At 36.5% G+C, this 19,949-nt stretch overlaps 1 protein-coding gene across 4 annotated transcripts in view; it reads left to right on the forward strand.

Moving 5' to 3' along the window:
* The window catches only part of DNAJB6 (DnaJ heat shock protein family (Hsp40) member B6), a 129,877-nt gene that overhangs the window by 43,623 nt on the left and 66,305 nt on the right, over positions 1-19,949 (forward strand). For 3 of the 4 annotated variants that reach the window (XR_013171314.1, XM_077151464.1, XM_077151471.1), the window contains exons 2-5: positions 4,260-4,350; positions 6,301-6,410; positions 16,870-16,929; positions 17,817-17,927. Coding sequence is in view for 3 of the 4 variants with exons in the window: in XM_077151464.1 (XP_077007579.1) it covers positions 4,286-4,350; positions 6,301-6,410; positions 16,870-16,929; positions 17,817-17,927 (346 nt within the window). In the remaining variant the exon portion in view is untranslated. Of the gene's footprint in view, positions 1-4,259; positions 4,351-4,911; positions 5,035-6,300; positions 6,411-16,869; positions 16,930-17,816; positions 17,928-19,949 lie in introns of those variants that run through there. The other variant, XM_077151479.1, reaches the window with a different exon arrangement.

Consider the following 19,949-nt stretch of genomic DNA (forward strand, 5'->3'; position numbering starts at 1 on the left):
CCATTCCGCAAAAGGGACTTTGCAAATACTTGATCATTCACTCTTCAAATCACTCTGGGATTTACCGGGGCATCACTCTGGACAAACCAACAAAATCTGTCTTATAGCTGCATAATATTCCATCACATGTATATACCACGATTTGTTCAGTCACTCGTCTGTTGATGGACCTTTTGGCTGTTTCCATCTCTTTGCAATTGTAAATAATGCTGCTATAAACATTGGTGTGCAAATGTCCGTTTGTGTCATTGCCCTTATGTCCTCTGAGTAGATAACTAACAATGGTATTGCTGATTCATATGGCAATTATATATTTAGCTTTTTGAGGAACCACCAAACTGCCTTCCACAGCGGTTGTACCATTTGACATTCCTACCAACAGTGGATAAGGGTGCCTCTTTCTCCACATCCTCTCCAGCACTTGTCATTTTCTGTTTTATTGATAATGGCTATTCTCTACCCATTTATTTTAACCCTTGTCCCCCTATTATTTGTTTTTACTTTTATCCATATTTTTTGCTCATCTATCCATACCCTAGATAAGAGGAACATCAGACACAGTTTACAAAAATTATATGTATTTATTTTTATCCATATTTTTGCTCATCTAATCCATACCCTATATAAGAGGAACATCAGACACAAGGTTTTCACAGTCACATTGTAAAAGGTATATCATTCTACAATTGTCTTCAGAAATCAAGGGTACTGGAACACAACTCAACAGTTTCACGTACTTCCCTCTAGCCACTTCAGTACACCATAAACTAAAAAGGGGTATCTATATAATGCTGAAGAATAACCACCAGGATAACTTTTATATCATTATACAATCATCTTCAAGAAACCTGGCTACTGGAACACAGCTCTGCAGTTTCAGGCATTTCCCTCTAGCGTAACACACCTTAATCTAAAAAGAGGATATCTATATAATGCGTAAGAATAACCTCCAGGATAACCTCTTGACTCTGAAATCTCTCAGCCACTGAAACTTTATTTGGTCTCGTTTCTTCCCCCTGTTGGTCAAGAAGGCTTTCTCAGTCCCTTGATGCTGGATCCCGGCTCATCCCGGGATTTCTGTCCCATATTGTCAGGGAGATTTATATCGCTGGGAGTCATGTCGCACATAGTGAGGGAGGACAGTTTGTTCACTTGCCACATCAGCTAAGAGAGAGAGGCCACATCTGAGCAACAAAGAAGGTTCTCTGGGGCTGACTCTTAGGTCTAATTTTAAGTAGGCTTACCTTTTCCTTTGCAGGAATAAGTGTCATAGGGGCAAACCCCAAGATCGAGGCGTTGGCCTATTGGTTTGGTTGTTTCCACTGCTTGTGAGAATATCAGAAATTCTCCAAATGTGGAAATTGAATATTTCCTCATTTCTCCCCAGAATTGTAAGAGGACCTTTGTTCACTGCCCAATATCTGGAATATATCAAGGCATCATACTAACCTGGACAAACCAACGAAGTCTCAAGATTCCATGTTGTTCAACTAAACTGACCATTCAAGTTAAATTAGATAATGCACTACCAAAAATATAAATTTTGCACCAAATAAACATCTCTCCCTTTGGTCTCACACAGAAGTTGAAGTTTTGAAATATGGACAGAATCATCCTTTACCCTGTATTCTGATTTATGTTAGTCCTATCCAGATCAACTTCCTTCATATTGAAGTCAGATCCCTTTTTCAACTTTTTAAACAGTTCCTGTATGGGGTGCTGCTGATTTTCGTAACTTCTGAGGTCTAACTCTGAGTCTCAGTTGTCACATAAATATCTGAAGTTTGTAGAAACAACCAGGTTATAAACAAACAGATCTCAGAATTTAGAAATAAGTTAAGCACTTACAATTTAGGACTCTTTATGCTCCAGCGTTATAACCCAGGCTCTCAACTTAAGTTTTTATATTATAGTTAGTCCATATGAATGAGGCGTGATAATATTTGTCTTTTTGTTTCTGACGTTTCATTCAGCGTATGGTCTTTAAGGTTCATTCACCTAGTTGCATACCTCACCAACTTCATGCCTTCTTGCACAGCCCCTCAATAGTTTGTTGTATGTATACACCATAGTTCCCCCTTCCATTCCTCTATACTTGGACCCGTAAGCCACCTCCATTCATTGTGATTGTGAACACTGCCACCATAGACACCAGTGTGCAAATGTCTATTTTTGCCCCTGCTCTCAGTTCCTCCAGGTCCCTGTGAATCCCAGGAGTTCTGTCCCATATTGCCAGGGAGATTTGCTCCCCTGGGAGTTGTGTCCCACATAGGGGGGTAGGGCAGTGAGTTCACCTGCCAAGTTCTTAGAGATGCCACATCTGAGCAACAAACGAGGTTCTCTGGGTAACTCTCAGTCGTAATTATAAGTAGGCTTTCCCTATCCTTTGTAGGAATAAGTTTCATAGGGTCGGACTCCAGGATTGAGTTGCCAGTATTTTTTTTTTTTTAATGCTTTAAAAATTTTTTTCAAGTGCATAGGCTGGGATTCAAATCTGGGTCCCCACATGGCAGGTGAACATTTTGCCACTGAACCACCTGTGCACCCCAAAGGTGAGAGTCTGCTGCGTGGGCTGGGAACCGAACCTGGGCCTTTGTGTAATAGGCGAGAATTCCACCACTGACCCACCTGTGTGGTGTTAGAGTTGCCAGTACTTTTTAATTAGCTGTTCTACATAGTCTGGAATGTATCTGGGCATTCCCATTAAGCCATATAGAATTATAAGACCTTATTCCCATTCTCGGCTCCATATGTTTGTCTTATTTAAATGATCTGTCCAGATAAATTGAATTAGATTATATGCTACAGAAAATTTAGATTTTGAATAAGATAAATCTCTGTTCCTTTGGTGTCATAATGCAGGTGAATTCTAAAATACAGGCAACATCCTCCTTACTCCTGTATTCTGATTTACCTTAGCCCTGACCCGATTGACTTTGTACTTATCTAATTTTCAGTTTCTTTAATAGTTGTATGTGGCAATGCTGACTTCACACAGGTACCCAGAGTTTCAAGGAAATAACAGGTTATGCCTATATAGCACAGCCTCTCAAAATCTAGAAATAACATTTACAACCCCAGACTAAATGTACTGCTGAAAGAGCTTACAATCTAGGCCTAATTTTCTTACAACTGTTTTCTAAATACAGTATTCGCTCTTTTGTTTCTGGCTTACTTTGTATCAAATAGCGTCCCCCAAGTTCATTCACATCGTTGCATGCCTCATGACTGTTCCTTTCTGTAGCAGCACAGTATTTGCTCATATGTATACACCACTGTTCACCATTCCACTTCTCAGTTAATGTATCCTTCAGCCACCTCCATCCATTGGGCATCTTGTATAATTTCTAAAGTCAACAGTCCGGGTCTCACATCTATCCTCACTTAGTTGTATAATCATCAGCACTCTCAATTTTAGAGTTTTCTTTGCTCCTAGGAAAAAAAATAACCAATAAACATGCCTTTGCCAAATAGAAAATCCAGACCTCCCCTTAACTCTTGCCTATCTCACCCCCACCCTCAATTATTTACTCTTTGGCATTGCTGTGGTACTGTTGATGTCTTCCCGTTAAACAGCCTATAGTGTGCAATAGTAGTTTTACCTTTATACCTTGATATTACTTACAGAGTAATAGTTTTGTAGTGAAAGAAATTTCTAATTTTTTTCTGCCAGAAGAGGGAGGGGGATGACTGGGAGGTCTTTTTGCTGTTTGTTAGCGAGAGCTACAGAAATTTGGAAGAGTGGCTCTATGTTGTTCCCTGTTCCCATTTTGTTTCTTGAGAGCAGGGACAGTTTGTCTGTCCTTGTTATCTTAGGTCTCGCATAATACTTGGCACATGGAATGCAGTGAACGGGTAACTGAAGATCTCAACACCGTCTGTGTCTTAAGAAACGATACTCAGAATGAATGAGCCTTTCACATAGTGATCAAGTGGGCAATGAGTCTCTGTGCCTGAGTCACTTGTTAGTTTTATTTAATTTAGACCATCATTAGGCTATTTCAGAGCTTTCTTTTTTTTTTTTTTAAATGTTAAAAAGGGGGCTTGAAGAGAACGAGAACTGGAACCTTTTCCTAGACAAGGCCCCACCCTGACAGAGCTGGTGGTTGACTAAACAAGAATTATTTCTCATGTAGACAGACCAGTAAGTGCTGAGATGTGTTGACACTCCTAACTCCTCCCTTTTGCTCTGTTCCCAGCCTCCATTATTGACTCAGACTTGGCAGTCTTGTCACTTGACAAAATTTTTTTAATTACAGGACCTGTTCCAATAATCTGTTGAAACATGGTGGATTACTATGAAGTTCTAGGTGTGCAGAGACATGCCTCACCCGAGGATATTAAAAAGGCGTAAGTAATTTTACTTTTTGGAGTAATAGATCTGTGAAGTTCATTGGTAGTTAAATACTAATATGTATACGTATTACCTATTGAAATGGTTTTTAATATATTTTTACAGTCTTTGAATAAAGCGTAATTTATTTATTTATTTATTTATTTTTGGGTGCATGGTCCGGGAATTGAACCTGGGTCCCCCTCATGGAAGGCGGGCATTCTAACCACTGAACTACACGTGCACCCCAGCATAACCAGCATAATTTAATTTTAACTTTAGCCAGAGCAATTAACAGATTAACGTTTGCATTCTCAAGCCTAAGCATCATCCTTTACTTGTCAGTTGGAGAGGGGAAGGTTACTTAGTTTAGTCTGTTACTTTGCTTTTGGGACAGTGGATTCTGTTTCTTTTTGAAGAGATCAAAATAGTTACTGATCATATGAAATAAGGTAAAAATAAGAAACTTTTACATGAGATAATAATTGACTTGCCACTCTAAAGCATTGTTTCTCATAGTAGGGGCCAGAGTATGGCATCCAAACTTCCTGGGTATTGTTTACAAATTCAGATTGCTGAACTTCATCCTAGAGCATTTGAATGACTACAGAGCCATATTAAAGTGTGAGGATATTTTGTGCCTATTCTACGTTAATCATTGTGATGTGGGACCAGACTGACCTGAGGCTGGCAAAGTACAGGTTAGAGGCTATAGCTGCCACTCCCAAGCCCCCATTTTTCCTGAGACCCTGAGAGTTTTATATAAATCTGAACCATAGATTATAGGCTTTCCTTTCATTTGAGTAATACTCTTAACCTCCTGATGCTAAGTACTGGAATATGAAGTCAAAACTTGCGTCTAAAGGCTAAGATTAAAACAGGTTTGATATTATCTACATATTTATTTATATGTTTTACTTTATATATTATGCCTTGTTTTTTTTAAAATTTTAATAGCCTAACACAAGGAGCAGCATATACAGTTGAAATTTATCTTGGTTTCTCATGCATATCTTACGTTTCACGTAAGCATACTAGATGATTAGTTCTTGTACGAATTAACAGTTATTTCCCTTTAGTCTTTTATATTGCTTGTCATTTTTGACAGGATTCATGACACTTTTAGGGTTTTTTTTCTGTTACATGTTTAAATCCATAGAGATATAAAAATAAAATACTATTTTAGCATTAGAGACTCCAGTTTTAATCAGTGTAGCTTCTATTCAGAAGCAAAGGTTTTCTTGTAAAATTTGAAAATTAAATTGAATCATACCAGCTTTACAAGTCAGGTTCTTAATTCTTATCCTGGGTTTTGAGGGACATGACCTTCTTTTTGCAGCGGACCTCTCCCCTTAGGAGTATGTGTCTTATGTTTTGCTAAATAAAATATTTCTTTTTTGTATTTGCAAAGCTTTCAAATGTTATTGAAAACCTTGAGACAGAGTATGACCTTGGTCATAGGATCTTTGCAAAAGTCTTTTAGATGCTAAAGTATGACTCTTCTTGATTACAGAACAGAGATGACTTTTTAAAAAATATTCTTTGATGCTTGACAGTGTTCTGGCAGGTGATTTACATTTGTCACATTGCTATATTAAATAATGCAGTGTATTAGGACATAACATTCCTGGAAATCAGGATGAATATCATGGTTGGAGCCTTTTGGAGATCTTGTTTCTCCATATGCTCCATAGGCTAAGAAAAGCCTAATCACTGTATGAATTCATGTTATAGATAATTTGGTCCCTCAAGAATTTTAACATTCTTTTATCTCTGGAGGCTGGTTTTTTCATATTATCCTGTCTGGAGCTTAGAGCTTGTTTGTGTCATTCTTGAGGGAAAGGGCAATTTTACAGTTAAAGTTTATTAATTTTTTCAGCAGAGGCCATTTTCTTGTTTAACTGTGTTTCAGAAGTCCAGTTGGTTTCCGTAATTTGAATATGTCAACACTTTTTATTCTTTTTAAGATATCGTAAATTGGCACTCAAGTGGCACCCTGATAAAAATCCTGAAAATAAAGAAGAAGCAGAGAGAAAATTCAAACAAGTAGCTGAGGCATATGAGGTGTTATCAGATGGTAAGTAATATTGGATTTGTTAAGCACTCTAAATGGGTTGAGGAGAATAGCAAAGGTATTAGAATTATCCTAAAGACTAGCAGAATATATGCAAGCCTTTTTTTTTTTTTAAAAATCTTTCCCATTTATTTATTTTAAAAAATATTTTTACTGAGATATCTTCTCGTACCAAACAATTCATCCAAGTATGCAATCACTGGCTGACAATATTGTTGCATAGTTGCGTATTCACCATGGTGATCATTTTTAGAACACTTGCATCACTCCAGAAAAAGAAATAAAAAGACAAAAGAAAAAAACCCATACATCCCATACCTCTTTCCCCTCCCTGTCATTGACCACAAGTATAATCTATCCAACTTTTTTTTACCCCTTATTCCCGACCCCCATTATTTATTTATTTTTTTGTCCTTAATTTTTTTTTACTCATCTGTGTATATCCTGGATAAAGGGAGCGTCAGACACAAAGTTTTCACAATCACAGTTACACTGTAAAAGCTATATTAATTATACAACCATAAATCAAGACTACTGGAATACATTTTTAAAATTTCGGGTACTTCCCTCTAACCACTCCAATACACCATAAACCAAAACAGGATATCTGTATTATGCATAATAATAATCTCCAGGATAACCTCCTTACTCTGTTGGAAATCTCTCAGCTACTGAAACTTTATTTCTCTTCCCCCTTTTTGTCAAGAATGCTTTCTCAATCCCATGATGCCAGGTCCCAGCAAATACCAGGAATTCTGTCCCACATTGCCAGGTAGATTTACACTCCCAGGAGTCATGTTCCGCACAGGGAGGGGAGTGCAGTGAGTTCACCTGCTAAATTGGCTTAGAGGGAGAGGCCATGTCTGCGCAACAAAAGAGGTTCTCTGGAGGTGACCCTTAGGCATAATCGTAAGTAGGCTTACCTTTTCCTTTGCAGGAATAAGTTCCATAAGGGCAAACCCCAAGATCTAGCGCTCAGCCTATTGAATTGGTTGTTCCCACTGCTTGCGAGAATATCAGGAATTCTTGAAGTGGGGAAGTTTCCTCCTTTCTCCCCAGTCCCCCTAGGGAACTTTGCAAATACATTTTTTATTCTCTGTCCAAATTACTCTGGGATGTATCGGACTATCACACTAGCCTGTACAAACCAACAGGATCTCACTCCTATTTATAATTCCATGTAATTATAGTGTTCAAGTAAGCTGACATAACGTGTTACCAAAAATATAAATTTTGCCCTGATTAAACCTCCCTTCTTTTGGTCTCACACTGAAGTTAAAATATAGACCATGTCATCCTTTACCCTGTATTCCGATTTATCTTAGTTCTGTCCAGATCAGCTTCATTCATGTCTCTAGTCAAAGTCTGATCACTTTTATAGCTTTAGAACTACCTCTGAATCTCAGATGTCATGTAAATACCAGAAGTTCCAGGGAACGACCAGGTTATACACAAATAGTTCAGCATCTCAGAATTTAGAAATTACAATTACATCTCTGGTACAGATGTGGCTGCTGTAAGAACTTACAATGTAGGAATCTTTACAGTAGATCCTGACCTGATAACCCATTTCTTGACTCCAAGTTTATATATTACAGTTACTGCATATGAGTGAGGCATGGTAATATTTGTCTTTTTCAGTACATTGTCCTCATTCACCTAGTTAGTTGCATGCCTCACAACGTCATTCCTTCTTGCTAGCCGCTCAGTAGTCTGTTGTATGTTTATAGCACAGACCACCCTTCCCTTCCTCAGTCCATCCATTGCAAATTATAAACCCTGCTGCCATAAATACCAGTGTGCAAATGTCTATTTGTGTCCCACTCTCAGTTCCTCTAAGTATATACTTTGAAGTGGGGTTTCAGGATCATATGGCAGTTCCACCCCTAGTCTCCTGTGGAGCCCCCACTGCCTTCCAGTGGAGCTGCACCACTCTGCTTCCCTACCAACAGTGGGGCACATCTACAATCCAACCTAAGTAAAAAGTCAATGATTTCCTGGTATAATTACATAGTCATGTCTTTGCTACCACAGTCTACATGAGGACATTTCCTTTTCTTCCACAAGGAATCCCATGCCCCTCCATCATAGCCTCTGCTTATTGACATTTAGTTTTGGCATATTGCCTGTACAAAAGTCTTTTGACTTACCTTTTTCCCGGCAGGATTTTGGGACTACTGAGGAAGAAAGTGTTTTATTTTACTTTTGAAGATTTGAATTTCATATTCCTGCTATCCATTCAATACAGTTATCCATGAATGTAGTGGAACAACTTAATTTCCAACACTTTTTCTTAGAAATAGCTATTTAAAAAAAAACAGTGCTTGATACCCTTTGGTTTGAGGAACTAAGGAAGAGATAAGATCACGTTTTAAATTGGTGGTAGTTCATGCTCACCTCCTGCCTCTTCTTTGGCAATATGTCATCATCTAACCCATTATCTCCATTGCCCTACTTAAACAATACTTTGCTAATGTATTTTTTTTTTATTGTTTAAAGGAGTCTCTTAATTTCTTTTCTCTCATTTCCATCCTTTATTCTCTATAGCAGTAGTATCTCTTGTGTTTTCAGTAAATATGTGGAAATACTTGACTGGAATTTCATTGACAGCTAAAATGATTACCCATAGCAAGTACTCAGTGCAAATTACAAGTACTAAGAATCAAGGACCTTACATATGAGACCTGGTTCTATAATAAATTTTAGAGGATGTGCATATCATATCGTAATCACACTGAGAACATAAAATGTTTCATAAAATGCATCATTACCAATTTATTCTAACAAATTTCAATTACTACTAACCCAAAGCTTTTTAACCTTATGTAATTGAAAGGTAAGAGAGGGAGGGCCACGGTGGCTCAGCAGGCAAGAACACTTGCCTGCCATGCCAGAGGACCCGGGTTCGATTCCCGGTGCCTGCCCATGTTTTTTAAAAAGAAACGTAAGAGAAAACTACCTAAAAGTATGGTTTTAAACTATGTGTTATTCTACTATGTGTTATTCTAAGACCACTGGTAGGGCTAAAGACAAAAATAGGGAATAAAGTTCATGAAATAAAAGGAAGTAGGACGTTGAAAAAGCCAAAACATGAATTGATCCAGTGGTGATATGCCAGAAAGGTTTTTGAAAACATCAACCCTCATTCCTATGCCTAAGTTCCTCAAACATTGAAGCTCAACTTCACCTGTTCTTAAACATCACAGAATTAAATGAGATTGTGTGGTACTTTTCAGGCTTTGAATTACATTTCTTTTTCTTCTTTTTTTTTAATGATTAACTATGAAAGCAACAATTTATTGAGAGTTTACTGTGTACCTGACACTATTCGAACACTTTATATTTTCCCATTAAATGTCATAACTGTGACATAGCACTCATTATTCCCATTGTACGGCTATGAAAACTAAAGCTCAAAGAAGAAAAAAAATTGTCCACGCTGCTTATTTATTAAGGGATCAAAGCCAGAATTCAAACCCAGGCCCATCCAATTTTTTTTTTTCTTCTTCCCCCCATTCATGTCTTTATTACTCAGCTAGCCATACATCGTATAAAGGGAGTGTCATTCACAAGGTTTTTACAATGACAGTAGTCACAGGTTAAAAGCTATATAGTTATATAATCATCATTGGGGATCAAGGCTATTGGGCTATATAGTTTAGCAGTTTCAGGTATTTTCTTCTGGCTATATTCAGTAGTCATTATCATTTGTTAAATCCTAACTTCTCTGTTACAACTTCTCTGTCTCATTTGATCATTCTCTTAATCTTCAGTGATATGTGTGTAGTGACTATTCTAACTTCTTCATGCTAAAAAGGTATGTTGATATTATGGGTTAGAGGAATACAACTGGTTGATTGAGCTAGCCTTCTTTTTTTTAGTTGTGAAAAATTACATATATACAAAAAGGCATTACATTTGAAAACACACCACAACAATTAGTTATAGAACAGATTTCAGAGTTTGTTATGGGTTGCACTTACACAGTTTTAGGCTTTTTCTTCTAGCTACTTCAAGACAGTAGAGACTAATAGAAATATCAGTGTAATGATACAGCAGTCATACTCATTTGTTAAGTCCTGTCTTCTCTGTTAAAACTCCATCTTCTCCTTTGATCTTTCTCCCAATCTTTAGGGGTATTTGGGCTGTGCCCGTTCTAACTTTTTCATGTTGGAGAGGGGTGTCAGTAATGTGGGACAGGGGGATGGAACTAGCTGACATTCTGGAGAGGCTGGTCTCTCTGGATTTCAGGACTTATCTGGGCTAGGAACCCATCTGGAGGTTGTAGGTTTATGGAAAGTAATCATAGTGCATGGAACCTTTGTAGAATCTCAGATAAAGCCTAGGTGTTCTTTAGGGTTGGCAGGAATGGCTTTCGTTGGGGTTTGGCAAACTGTGGTATGTAGCAGTGTTTAGCTGAACCTTCCATAAGGGTACTGTATAGAGCAGCCTCTTGACTCTATTTTAAATTTCTCAGTCACTGACACCTTATTTGTTACATTTCTTTTCCCCTTTTTTGGTCAGGAAGGCATTGTTGATCCCATGATGCCAGGGGCTAGACACATCCCTGGAAGTCATATCCCATGGTGCCAGGGAGACTTTCACCTTTGGATGTCATGTCCAACATAGGGGTAGGATAATGATTATACTTGCAGAGTTGGGCTTAGAGAGAGAGGCCACATCTGGGCAACAAAAGTGGTCCTCTGGATGTAATGCTTTGGCATAACTATAGGTAGGCTAAGCTTCTCTGCTATATAAATAAGCCTCACAGGAGCAAGGTGCAGGAGCAAGTCTCAAGATCAAGGGCTTAGCCTGTTGACCTGGGATTCCCTAATATTTGCGATAGTATTAGGAGTTTCCTGGATGGTAAAGATTAATAGTTCTGTTTTTTTTTCTCTCTTGTCCGTCAAGTGACTTTGCCAGTGCGGTTTTTTTTTTTTTTTGCATGGGCAGGCACAGGAATCGAACCTGCATATCCTGCATGGCAGGTGAGAACTCTGCCTGCTGAGCCACTGTGGCCCACCTTGCCAGTGCTTTTTTTTTTTAACTTTCTTTTTATTAATTAAAAAAAAAATTAACAAACAAAACCTTTAGATATCATTCCATTCTACATATACAATCAGTAATTCTTAATATCATCACATAGTTGCATATTCATCATTTCTTAGTACGTTTGCATCGATTTAGAAAAAGAAATAAAAAAGACAACAGAAAAAGAAATAAAATGATAACAGAGAAAAAAAACTATACGTACCATATCCCTTACCCCTCGCTTTCATTTACCACTATTTCAAACTAAATTTATTTTAACATTTGTTCTCCCTATTATTTATTTTTATTCCATATGTTCTACTCTTCTGTTGATATAGTAGCTAAAAGGAGCATCAGACATAAGGTTTTCACATTCACAGAGTCTCATTGTGAAAGCTATATCATTGTTCAATCATCATCAAGAAACATGGCTACTGGAACACAGCACTACATTTTCATTGCCAGTGCTTTTTAATTATCTGCTCAGCATACTCTGTGATGTATCTAGGCATGACATTAAGCTGTTATTCCCGTTCTGGGTTCCCTGTTTTTGGGTTGTTTAAAAGATCTGTTCAGGCAGGTTAAGTTAGATTATTTGCTACAGGAAATTAGGTTTTGGACAACATTAACCTTTCTTCATTTGGTCTCTATAGTAGATGAAGTTCTAAAGTAGTGAGAATGTCCTCCTTATCCCTGTATCCTGATTTACCTGAGTCCCAACTAGATTGGCTTCATTCTTATCTAATTGAAGCCTGATCTCTTTTTTTTTTAACAGTTGTATGTAGCAATGTTGACTCTCAGCATTAAGTTGTCATACAGTCCAGCTGTGGACCATTTAGAATTTCAAAGTTTGATACATGCCATTTTCTTTTTATCCGTACTAAGTAATCATCAATATACCATTGATACTTTGAATGCACCTAAAACTTAAAAGTTTATCTTTTATGAAAGTAGTTTTTTTTAAAAAAACTTCACTGTTGTAGCAAATATACAACTCAGAATTTCCCACTTTAACCATTTACAGGTGTATAATTCACTAGTATTAATTAATATTGACAATACTGTGTTGCTATCACCAATATTCATCACCTCAACAACTCACTAAGCAATTCCCGCCCCCCCCCCACCGTAACCTTATGAAATAGCTTCTTCTAGGTAATTTACGTACACTATTCATCTTTTTGTGTTAGGTTTATTTGATTCAACTCGTTGTCTTTGAGGTTTATTTATATTGTGTAGCGTTTATCAGAACTTCATTCTTTTTACAACTGAATACTCGATAGTGTGTATATATTCCACATTTTGTTTATCTATTTATCTGTCTATGGATAATTTGGTTCCTTCTACCCTTTGGCTTTTGTGAAAAATGTTGTTATGAACATTGGTATACAAATATCTGAGTTCCTGCTTTCAGTTCTTTAGGGTATATGGTAAGAAGTGGGATTGCTGGGTCATATGATAGTTCTATTTTCTACTTTCTGAAGAACTGCCAAACTGATTTATGTGGTGGTTGCATCATGTATGTATTTTTATATTAATAAAGACATCTGTTGATTAAATGACGGAGATTGAGAGGCAGCACAGCAGCATGATAAGGAAGGTGGGGAATACAATATTTTTAACTTTTAGTAGTTCACCTAACCTGTGACCTTTGTTCCTTTGATTATAAAATGGAAATTATACCATGCAATCCCATGAAAGATTGTAAGAATGAAAAGAGCTGCCATATACAAGAGATCTAAAAAAGTGCCTGACATCTAATACAGACTCAATCCTGGAAGTACTTCATCCTTCGTTTTAATCTTTTCTTAGAAAAGTCTGTTTCTCAAATTTTAAAAAAAGGGCTTTTATTTTAGTGTTCAACCATATCCAAAATAAAGTATTTCAACATATTAACTGAAAAGATTAACGTTATACTACTTCTGTCGGAGAGATAGGTAAAGAATTTAAAACAGTCCTTTAAAGTAGTGGTATGAAAAATCACTATGTTATCAAGTTATTGTAAGTAAGGTGATGGGGATGACTGCATTTTGAACTATATAAAATTCTGTATTCTGTATACTTTCCTTCAAATAGTAGATAAGAAAATTATAAGGTGGAGCACCACTCTGTTGCCTGTACTCTCTAGTGCCATAATTTGAATGAAGTCTTTTCTATCTGTAGAAGAAATTGAAACACTGGCAATTCTAAGTAACCTCTTGCTTTCAGGCCTTAAATGTACTTTAAGGTGGTTACTCCTTAAGGTCAACATTTGTGAGAGCTTTGTTAGGCTTTTTGGGGAAATGGTTTATTTTAAATAAAGGTAAGTTTTATCCTAGCTATGAGATGGATTATCATAGCTAAAACTTGTCATAATGACACAATTCATTTAGGTGTACACACATCTACCTCCTTCCAAAAAAGCTTTGAGGTAATTGTTAGGTTATCTATTTTGCATATGGCAAAAAATACCAAAAAATATTGAAAGTTTGGTGAAATTCACCCTGGGTACAGAGTAGAGGAATCAATATGTCATATAAAACCTTACGCGTCTCTTCTGCTGTAGAGGTGTTCTGGGGTGATGTGCAGTTATCATTCACTTGCAAAAGTAGTCTGTGTCTTGACAAGCTTCCTTATTATGACAGAGTGCTCACTATATGCCATATATTATGATAAGTGCTTTATAAGCACTTACTTAGCCCATTTAAAATTGTTCAAGCAATCCACTATGATCCTTATTCTCCGTGTTATATAGTTAGGTAAAATGACGCAGAGTAATTTTCCAAAGTTACATACTTAATAAATAATAGGGCTGGGTGAATCAGGCCAACATGCCTCTTAAAGTAATGTTTTTCTGTTTTATGTCAACCAGCCTTCAATTAGAAATTCTCACTGATCTGAGTTAACTGGTGCTGTTAATGATTATGTTGCCTTTCCCCTCTTTATTTATTTATTTTTGTAACTTCTGCTGATTGTTTTTTAAAAATTTTTATTAACAAAACCAATCAACGTGCTCTATGAACATTCTTTTTTTAATCACATAGCTGTATATTCATCATTGTGATCATTTCTTAGAACATTTGCATCAAATCAGAAAAAGAAGTAAAAAGAAAACAAAAAAATTCATACATACCATACGTCTTATCCCTCCCTTCTTTGATCACTAGCATTTCAATCTACTGAATTTATATTAACATTTGTTCTCCCTATTATTTATTTATTTTTAATGCATATGTTTTACTCATCTGTCCATAGGTAGATAAAAGAAACATCAGACACAAGGTTTTCACAACCACACAGTCATGCTGCGAAAGCTATATCATTATATAATCATCTTCAAGAAACATAACTAACGGAACACAGCTGTACATTTTCAGGCAGTTCCCTCCAGCCTCTCTGTTAGGCCTTAACTAAAAAGGTGATATCTATTTAATGCATAAGAATAACCTCCAGGATAACCTCTTGACTCTGTTTGGAATCTCTCAGCCATTGACACTTTATTTTGTCTCATTTCTCGCTTCCCCCTTTTGGTTGAGAAGGTTTTCTCAATCCCTTGGTGCTGAGTTTCAACTCATTCTAGTATTTCTGTCCTATGTGCCAGGAAGGTCCATACCCCTGGGAGTCATGTCCCATGTAGAAAGGTTTCCCCTCTTTATTGATGTGCCGTTACATGAGGGAGTAAATCACATAAAAACTAATGCATATTTTGTTTTGAAAGTCAGGAAATAAGAAATTGAACATCAAGTTAGGATTAGGATTTAAGGTCTTTTAGGTGTTTTCCCCATCATTAGGCCTAGAGCAATGAATGTTAAAGTCGGATCTGCCAGCCTGATTCCATGAAATAGGTAAAGATTTAGCTGTTAGCTAGATATAAATCAGCAGTTTCATGGTAAAGAAAGAACTGTATATGGGTCGTGGGTTAGGGAGAACTGTGAGAAACTCTGAAAAACTACTGGCAGTGCCTTGGTAAGAAGTAGTACTAGATGACATAAATTGAGTAAAAGCAGAGGTGTTTAAAAGATTAGAGACTGACTGATTACAGGGAGTAGACACTTGATCCAAATATATCTATCTGCATATAGTCAGGTAGTTCACTATTTTACAAATGTTTTGTTTTTATAAGGAATGCCCTGTAACTACCAGCCAGCTTCAACAGTTATTAATGCATGACCAACCTTGTTTTATGTATTATAACATTGCCCCCCATCATTATTTAAAAGGAAATCCCAGTCATCATACTTCATAAGTTGTTATGCAAATAGTATTCATTCTAAACACATAACCACTGATATTTGAAATGTCTTGAAAATGTGCGCTTTAAGGTCTGAAATTCTTGAGCTTCTACTTATAACTCACATTTTAAAGAATATCTTCTCAGGTTTTTGAAGACCATTGAAGCTCAGTGTTAATCTCTTATTGGTTCTTATTTGTTGCATGTTAAGACAGTATTCCCAGATTTAAGGATTTCATACACCAATAATATTTAAAAAACTGAGACTTAAACCAAAGCATCATATTTGGCAGAGAAAGAACCTTTTATAAACTATCATAAAAATAGTTTTTCTTTATTTGTGTCTCAAAAATTTTTTTTTGGAGGGGAAGACTTTTTTTGCACAGTCTAACCTCATCTGAACTGTTCCAAGTTCTCTTCAGAGGTACAATTACTGTTTTATAAGGGCTCTGGTTATCAAAAATTGGGTTTAAATGGTTTTGCCTCTAAACACCCTCCCCCACCACCATAAATCCTTATAGTGCAGGATGTTGCGAAACACGAAGTTTGGGGGAAACACATGGTATTATATTAAAAATATGTATGTCTAAAGAGGGGTACATTTTAGTTATTTTCAATCTAAAATGTAAATAGCAAGACTGCTAATGGACAATAGCATATCATCATCAAATTTGCATCTGGCTGTCAGCTATTAGAGAGTGATTAAGTTTATAGGGTTAATGGTTGGCTCCTTTTCTGACTTTTAGTGTATTTATTTACTTTTCACTCTTATCTAGGTCTTGTGGTATTCTTTCTGTGCAGCAAACCTTATTCTCTGCTTGGACTTTGTAACAAGAAGATAAACTTCCAGGGCTAGGATAGTTTTGAATCTCTGTAATGTGGTATGCCTGGACTCTGGGTGGTATAGTGAAATGGTTTAATATTTATAATAGCTTTTAAAAATGTTTAAAAAAAAAAAACACCTCAAATTTTTTTCTGAAGTTTTTGAGAGGTGCATAAGGGCCCCTCTACTACCTTTCCTATGTAATTTTTAAGGTTAAGGGTTAACCTAACTCCTTAAAAGTTACTTCTAAACTACCCCCATCCCCCCAAAAAAAGTTACTTCTAAAAAACTTAAAGATTGTATTAGTTCTTTGAATTACAACTTAGTAAGAACCTTCATTGAATTTTGAAGAAAAAAACTTAATTTTGCCCTATCAACTTTTTTTTTTTAATTTTTAGCTAAAAAACGGGACATCTATGACAAATATGGCAAAGAAGGATTAAATGGTGGCGGTGGAGGTATGTAACTACAGTAAAGATAAAGTTGGGTTTCTCTTTGCACTTGAGTTATGAGAGGAAGTGGTCTGGAGATAAATCAGTCTTGGCAAATCAGTTGAATTTGTCCCATAATTTATTTATTTATGAATTGTGGATTAGTGAGTTCTCTTGGATATAGTTGTTGCAGTAACTGTAGGTGCGTATAGAATATGGTTTGAACCGATAGAGGGAACAATAACATTTTAAACACCTGTTGTGAATCTTGAAAGTATGCACTGATGTACTTTCTATAGATTTGAAATAATGTGTAGCTTTACTACATTATCATTTTGTGAGTTTATACCCCTAGATCAGTATCTGATGTTATTTCAAAATAACTTTAAGGTTTAAAAAACAGATTCCTAGGCCCCACCTCTAGTGATTAAGATTGTGGTGGTAGGGCCTGAACATGCATATTTGTTTTGTCGTGTGAAGTTTCCTTAATCTGATACCCAGTCAGCCCCATAATAGACATTTGGAAATTACTGCTCTGAAATATTACTGTAGCAAAGTTGCAACTTTGCTGCTGTTGTTGGAAAGTTGTATGAATGAATATTTATATGCTTCATTTTTCTAAGGCCTTCATAACAATTTTGTTTTGAGTGTAATATCATATGCTAATTGCAAATTTACATACTATGAAAAGATATTAACTGACAGGAATTGGCTTCTGTAAAATTGAGGAACTTTGAAATCTAACCCCAGGCACGGATGTTTTAATCAAAGCAAGCTCATATTTTGCATTTTAGAGAGCTTCAGATTTATGAAATAATTTCTTTCTTTTAGGTAGTGATTTATATAATGTTCTGAAATAATTGCCAACAGAACATCAGAATACATAAGCTAAAATTTATGCTCTGTTTGTGTAGGTGGAAGTCATTTTGACAGTCCATTTCAGTTCGTCTTTACATTCCGTAATCCAGATGATGTCTTCAGGGAATGTTTTGGTGGACAGGACCCATTTTCATTTGATCTGTTTGGTAAGTTGTCTGTGTAGTTACTTCCTTATTGTGTATAATGTGTCCATGACATATGTAAGGGCTGCTACTGATTTTTTAAGTATCATTGTATCTTGTCATTAAACTTTCTCTTTAAGCAGTCCAAGAGTTCTAAAATTCTTTCTTACCCTTCCTTTTGAAAATTTTTCTGAAGTTAACTTCCACATTGAAAACAGTAACAGTTTTAAAATTGAAAACAATAACGGTTTTAATATATTCTTGCTAGTTGTATTGTATTCTCTATCTTTGCTATGTATTTGGCCTTAATTTAACTTCTTTTTACAACCTTTGATTAGGAAGTGGTAAGGACATGAATGCTCCAGGCTAAGTTTCCTGCTGAACGTAGATTTCTATATGAATTTGCCATGTAATCTTACTAAAATATTAAAAGTATCATAACAGGTATTGTTTACAATACATTTACTCCATAAACCTGCTTTTCTCTCTTTGTAATTGTGTTATGATTATTTTTTTATTTTTTATTTTTTTTCTGTATCCCTTCAGCTCCAATTACCCAATATCTTACCGTATTTCTATCTCCTGAGGGTCTTTGTTACTAATGAAATTCTCCAAGTTTATTCACTAATGCCAGTTCATATCAGTGAGACCATACAGTATTTGTCCTTTTGTTTCTGGCTAATCTCACTCAGCATAATGTCCTTAAGTTCCACCCATGTTGTTACATACTTCATAACGTTATTCTGTCTTACAGCTGCATAATATTCCATTGTATGTATATACCCCAGTTTGTTTAGCCATTCGTTTGTTGATGGACATTTTTGCTGTTTCCATCTCTTTGCAATTGTAAATAATGCTGCTATAAACATTGGTGTGCAAATGTCTGTTTATGTCGTTGCCCTCATGTCCTCTGAGTAGATACCTAGCAATGGTATTGCTGGGTCATGTGGCAATTCTATATTTAGCTTTTTGGGGAACCACCAAACTGCCTTCTGCAGTGGTTGTACCATTTGGCATTCCCACCAACAGTGGATAAATGTGCCTCTTTCTCCACATCCTGTCCAGCACTTGTCGTTTTCTGTTTTACTGATAATGGCCTTTCTGGTGGGTGTGAGATGATGTTGCATTGTGGTTTTGATTTGCATTTCTCTAATAGCCAGGAAAGTTGAGCATCTCTTCACGTGCCTTTTGGCCATTTATATATCCTCTTCTGAGAAGTGTCTGTTCAAGTCTTTTGCCCATTTTGTAATTGGGTTGTCTGTCTTTTTGTTGTTGAGTTGAGCAATCTCTTTATAAATTCTGGATACTAGACCTTTATCTGATATGTCATTTCCAAATATTGTCTCCTATTGTGTAGGCTGTCTTCTTACTTTCTTGACGAAGTTCCTTGATGCGCAGAAGTGTTAATTTTGAGGTTTCTTTCTTTCTTCAATGCTCTTGCTTTGGATGTAAGGTCTAGAAAACCACCTCCTAGTATAAGATACTTCCCTCCATTTTCTTCTAACAGTTTTATGGTCTTAGATCTAATGTTTAGGTCTTTGATCCAAATTTTTTTTTTTTACATGGGCAGGCACCAGGAAGCGAACCTGGGTCCTCTGGCATGGCAAGCGAGCATTCTTGCCTGCTGAGCCCCTGTGGCCCCTTTGATCCAATTTGAGTTAACTTTTGTATGGGGTGTGAGATATGGGTCCTTTTTCATTCTTTTGCATATGGACATCCAGTTCTCTAGGCACCATGTATTGAAGATACTGTTCTGTCCCAGGTGAGTTGGCTTGATAAGGCTTGACTGCCTTATCAAAGATCAGTTGTCCATAGATGAGAGGGTCTATATCTGAACACTCCATTCGATTCCATTGGTCAATATATCTATCTTTATGCCAGTACCATGCTGTTTGGACCACTGTAGCTTCACAATATGCCTTAAAAGTCAGGTAGCGTGAGACCTCCAACTTCATTTTTCCTTCTCAGGATATTTTTAGCTATTTGGGGCACCCTGCCCTTCCAGATAAATTTGGCTATTGGTTTTTCTAGTTCTGAAAAGTAAGT

This window comes from Tamandua tetradactyla, chromosome 1, assembly GCF_023851605.1.
Source record: "Tamandua tetradactyla isolate mTamTet1 chromosome 1, mTamTet1.pri, whole genome shotgun sequence".
NCBI classification, from domain to species: Eukaryota; Metazoa; Chordata; class Mammalia; order Pilosa; family Myrmecophagidae; genus Tamandua; species Tamandua tetradactyla.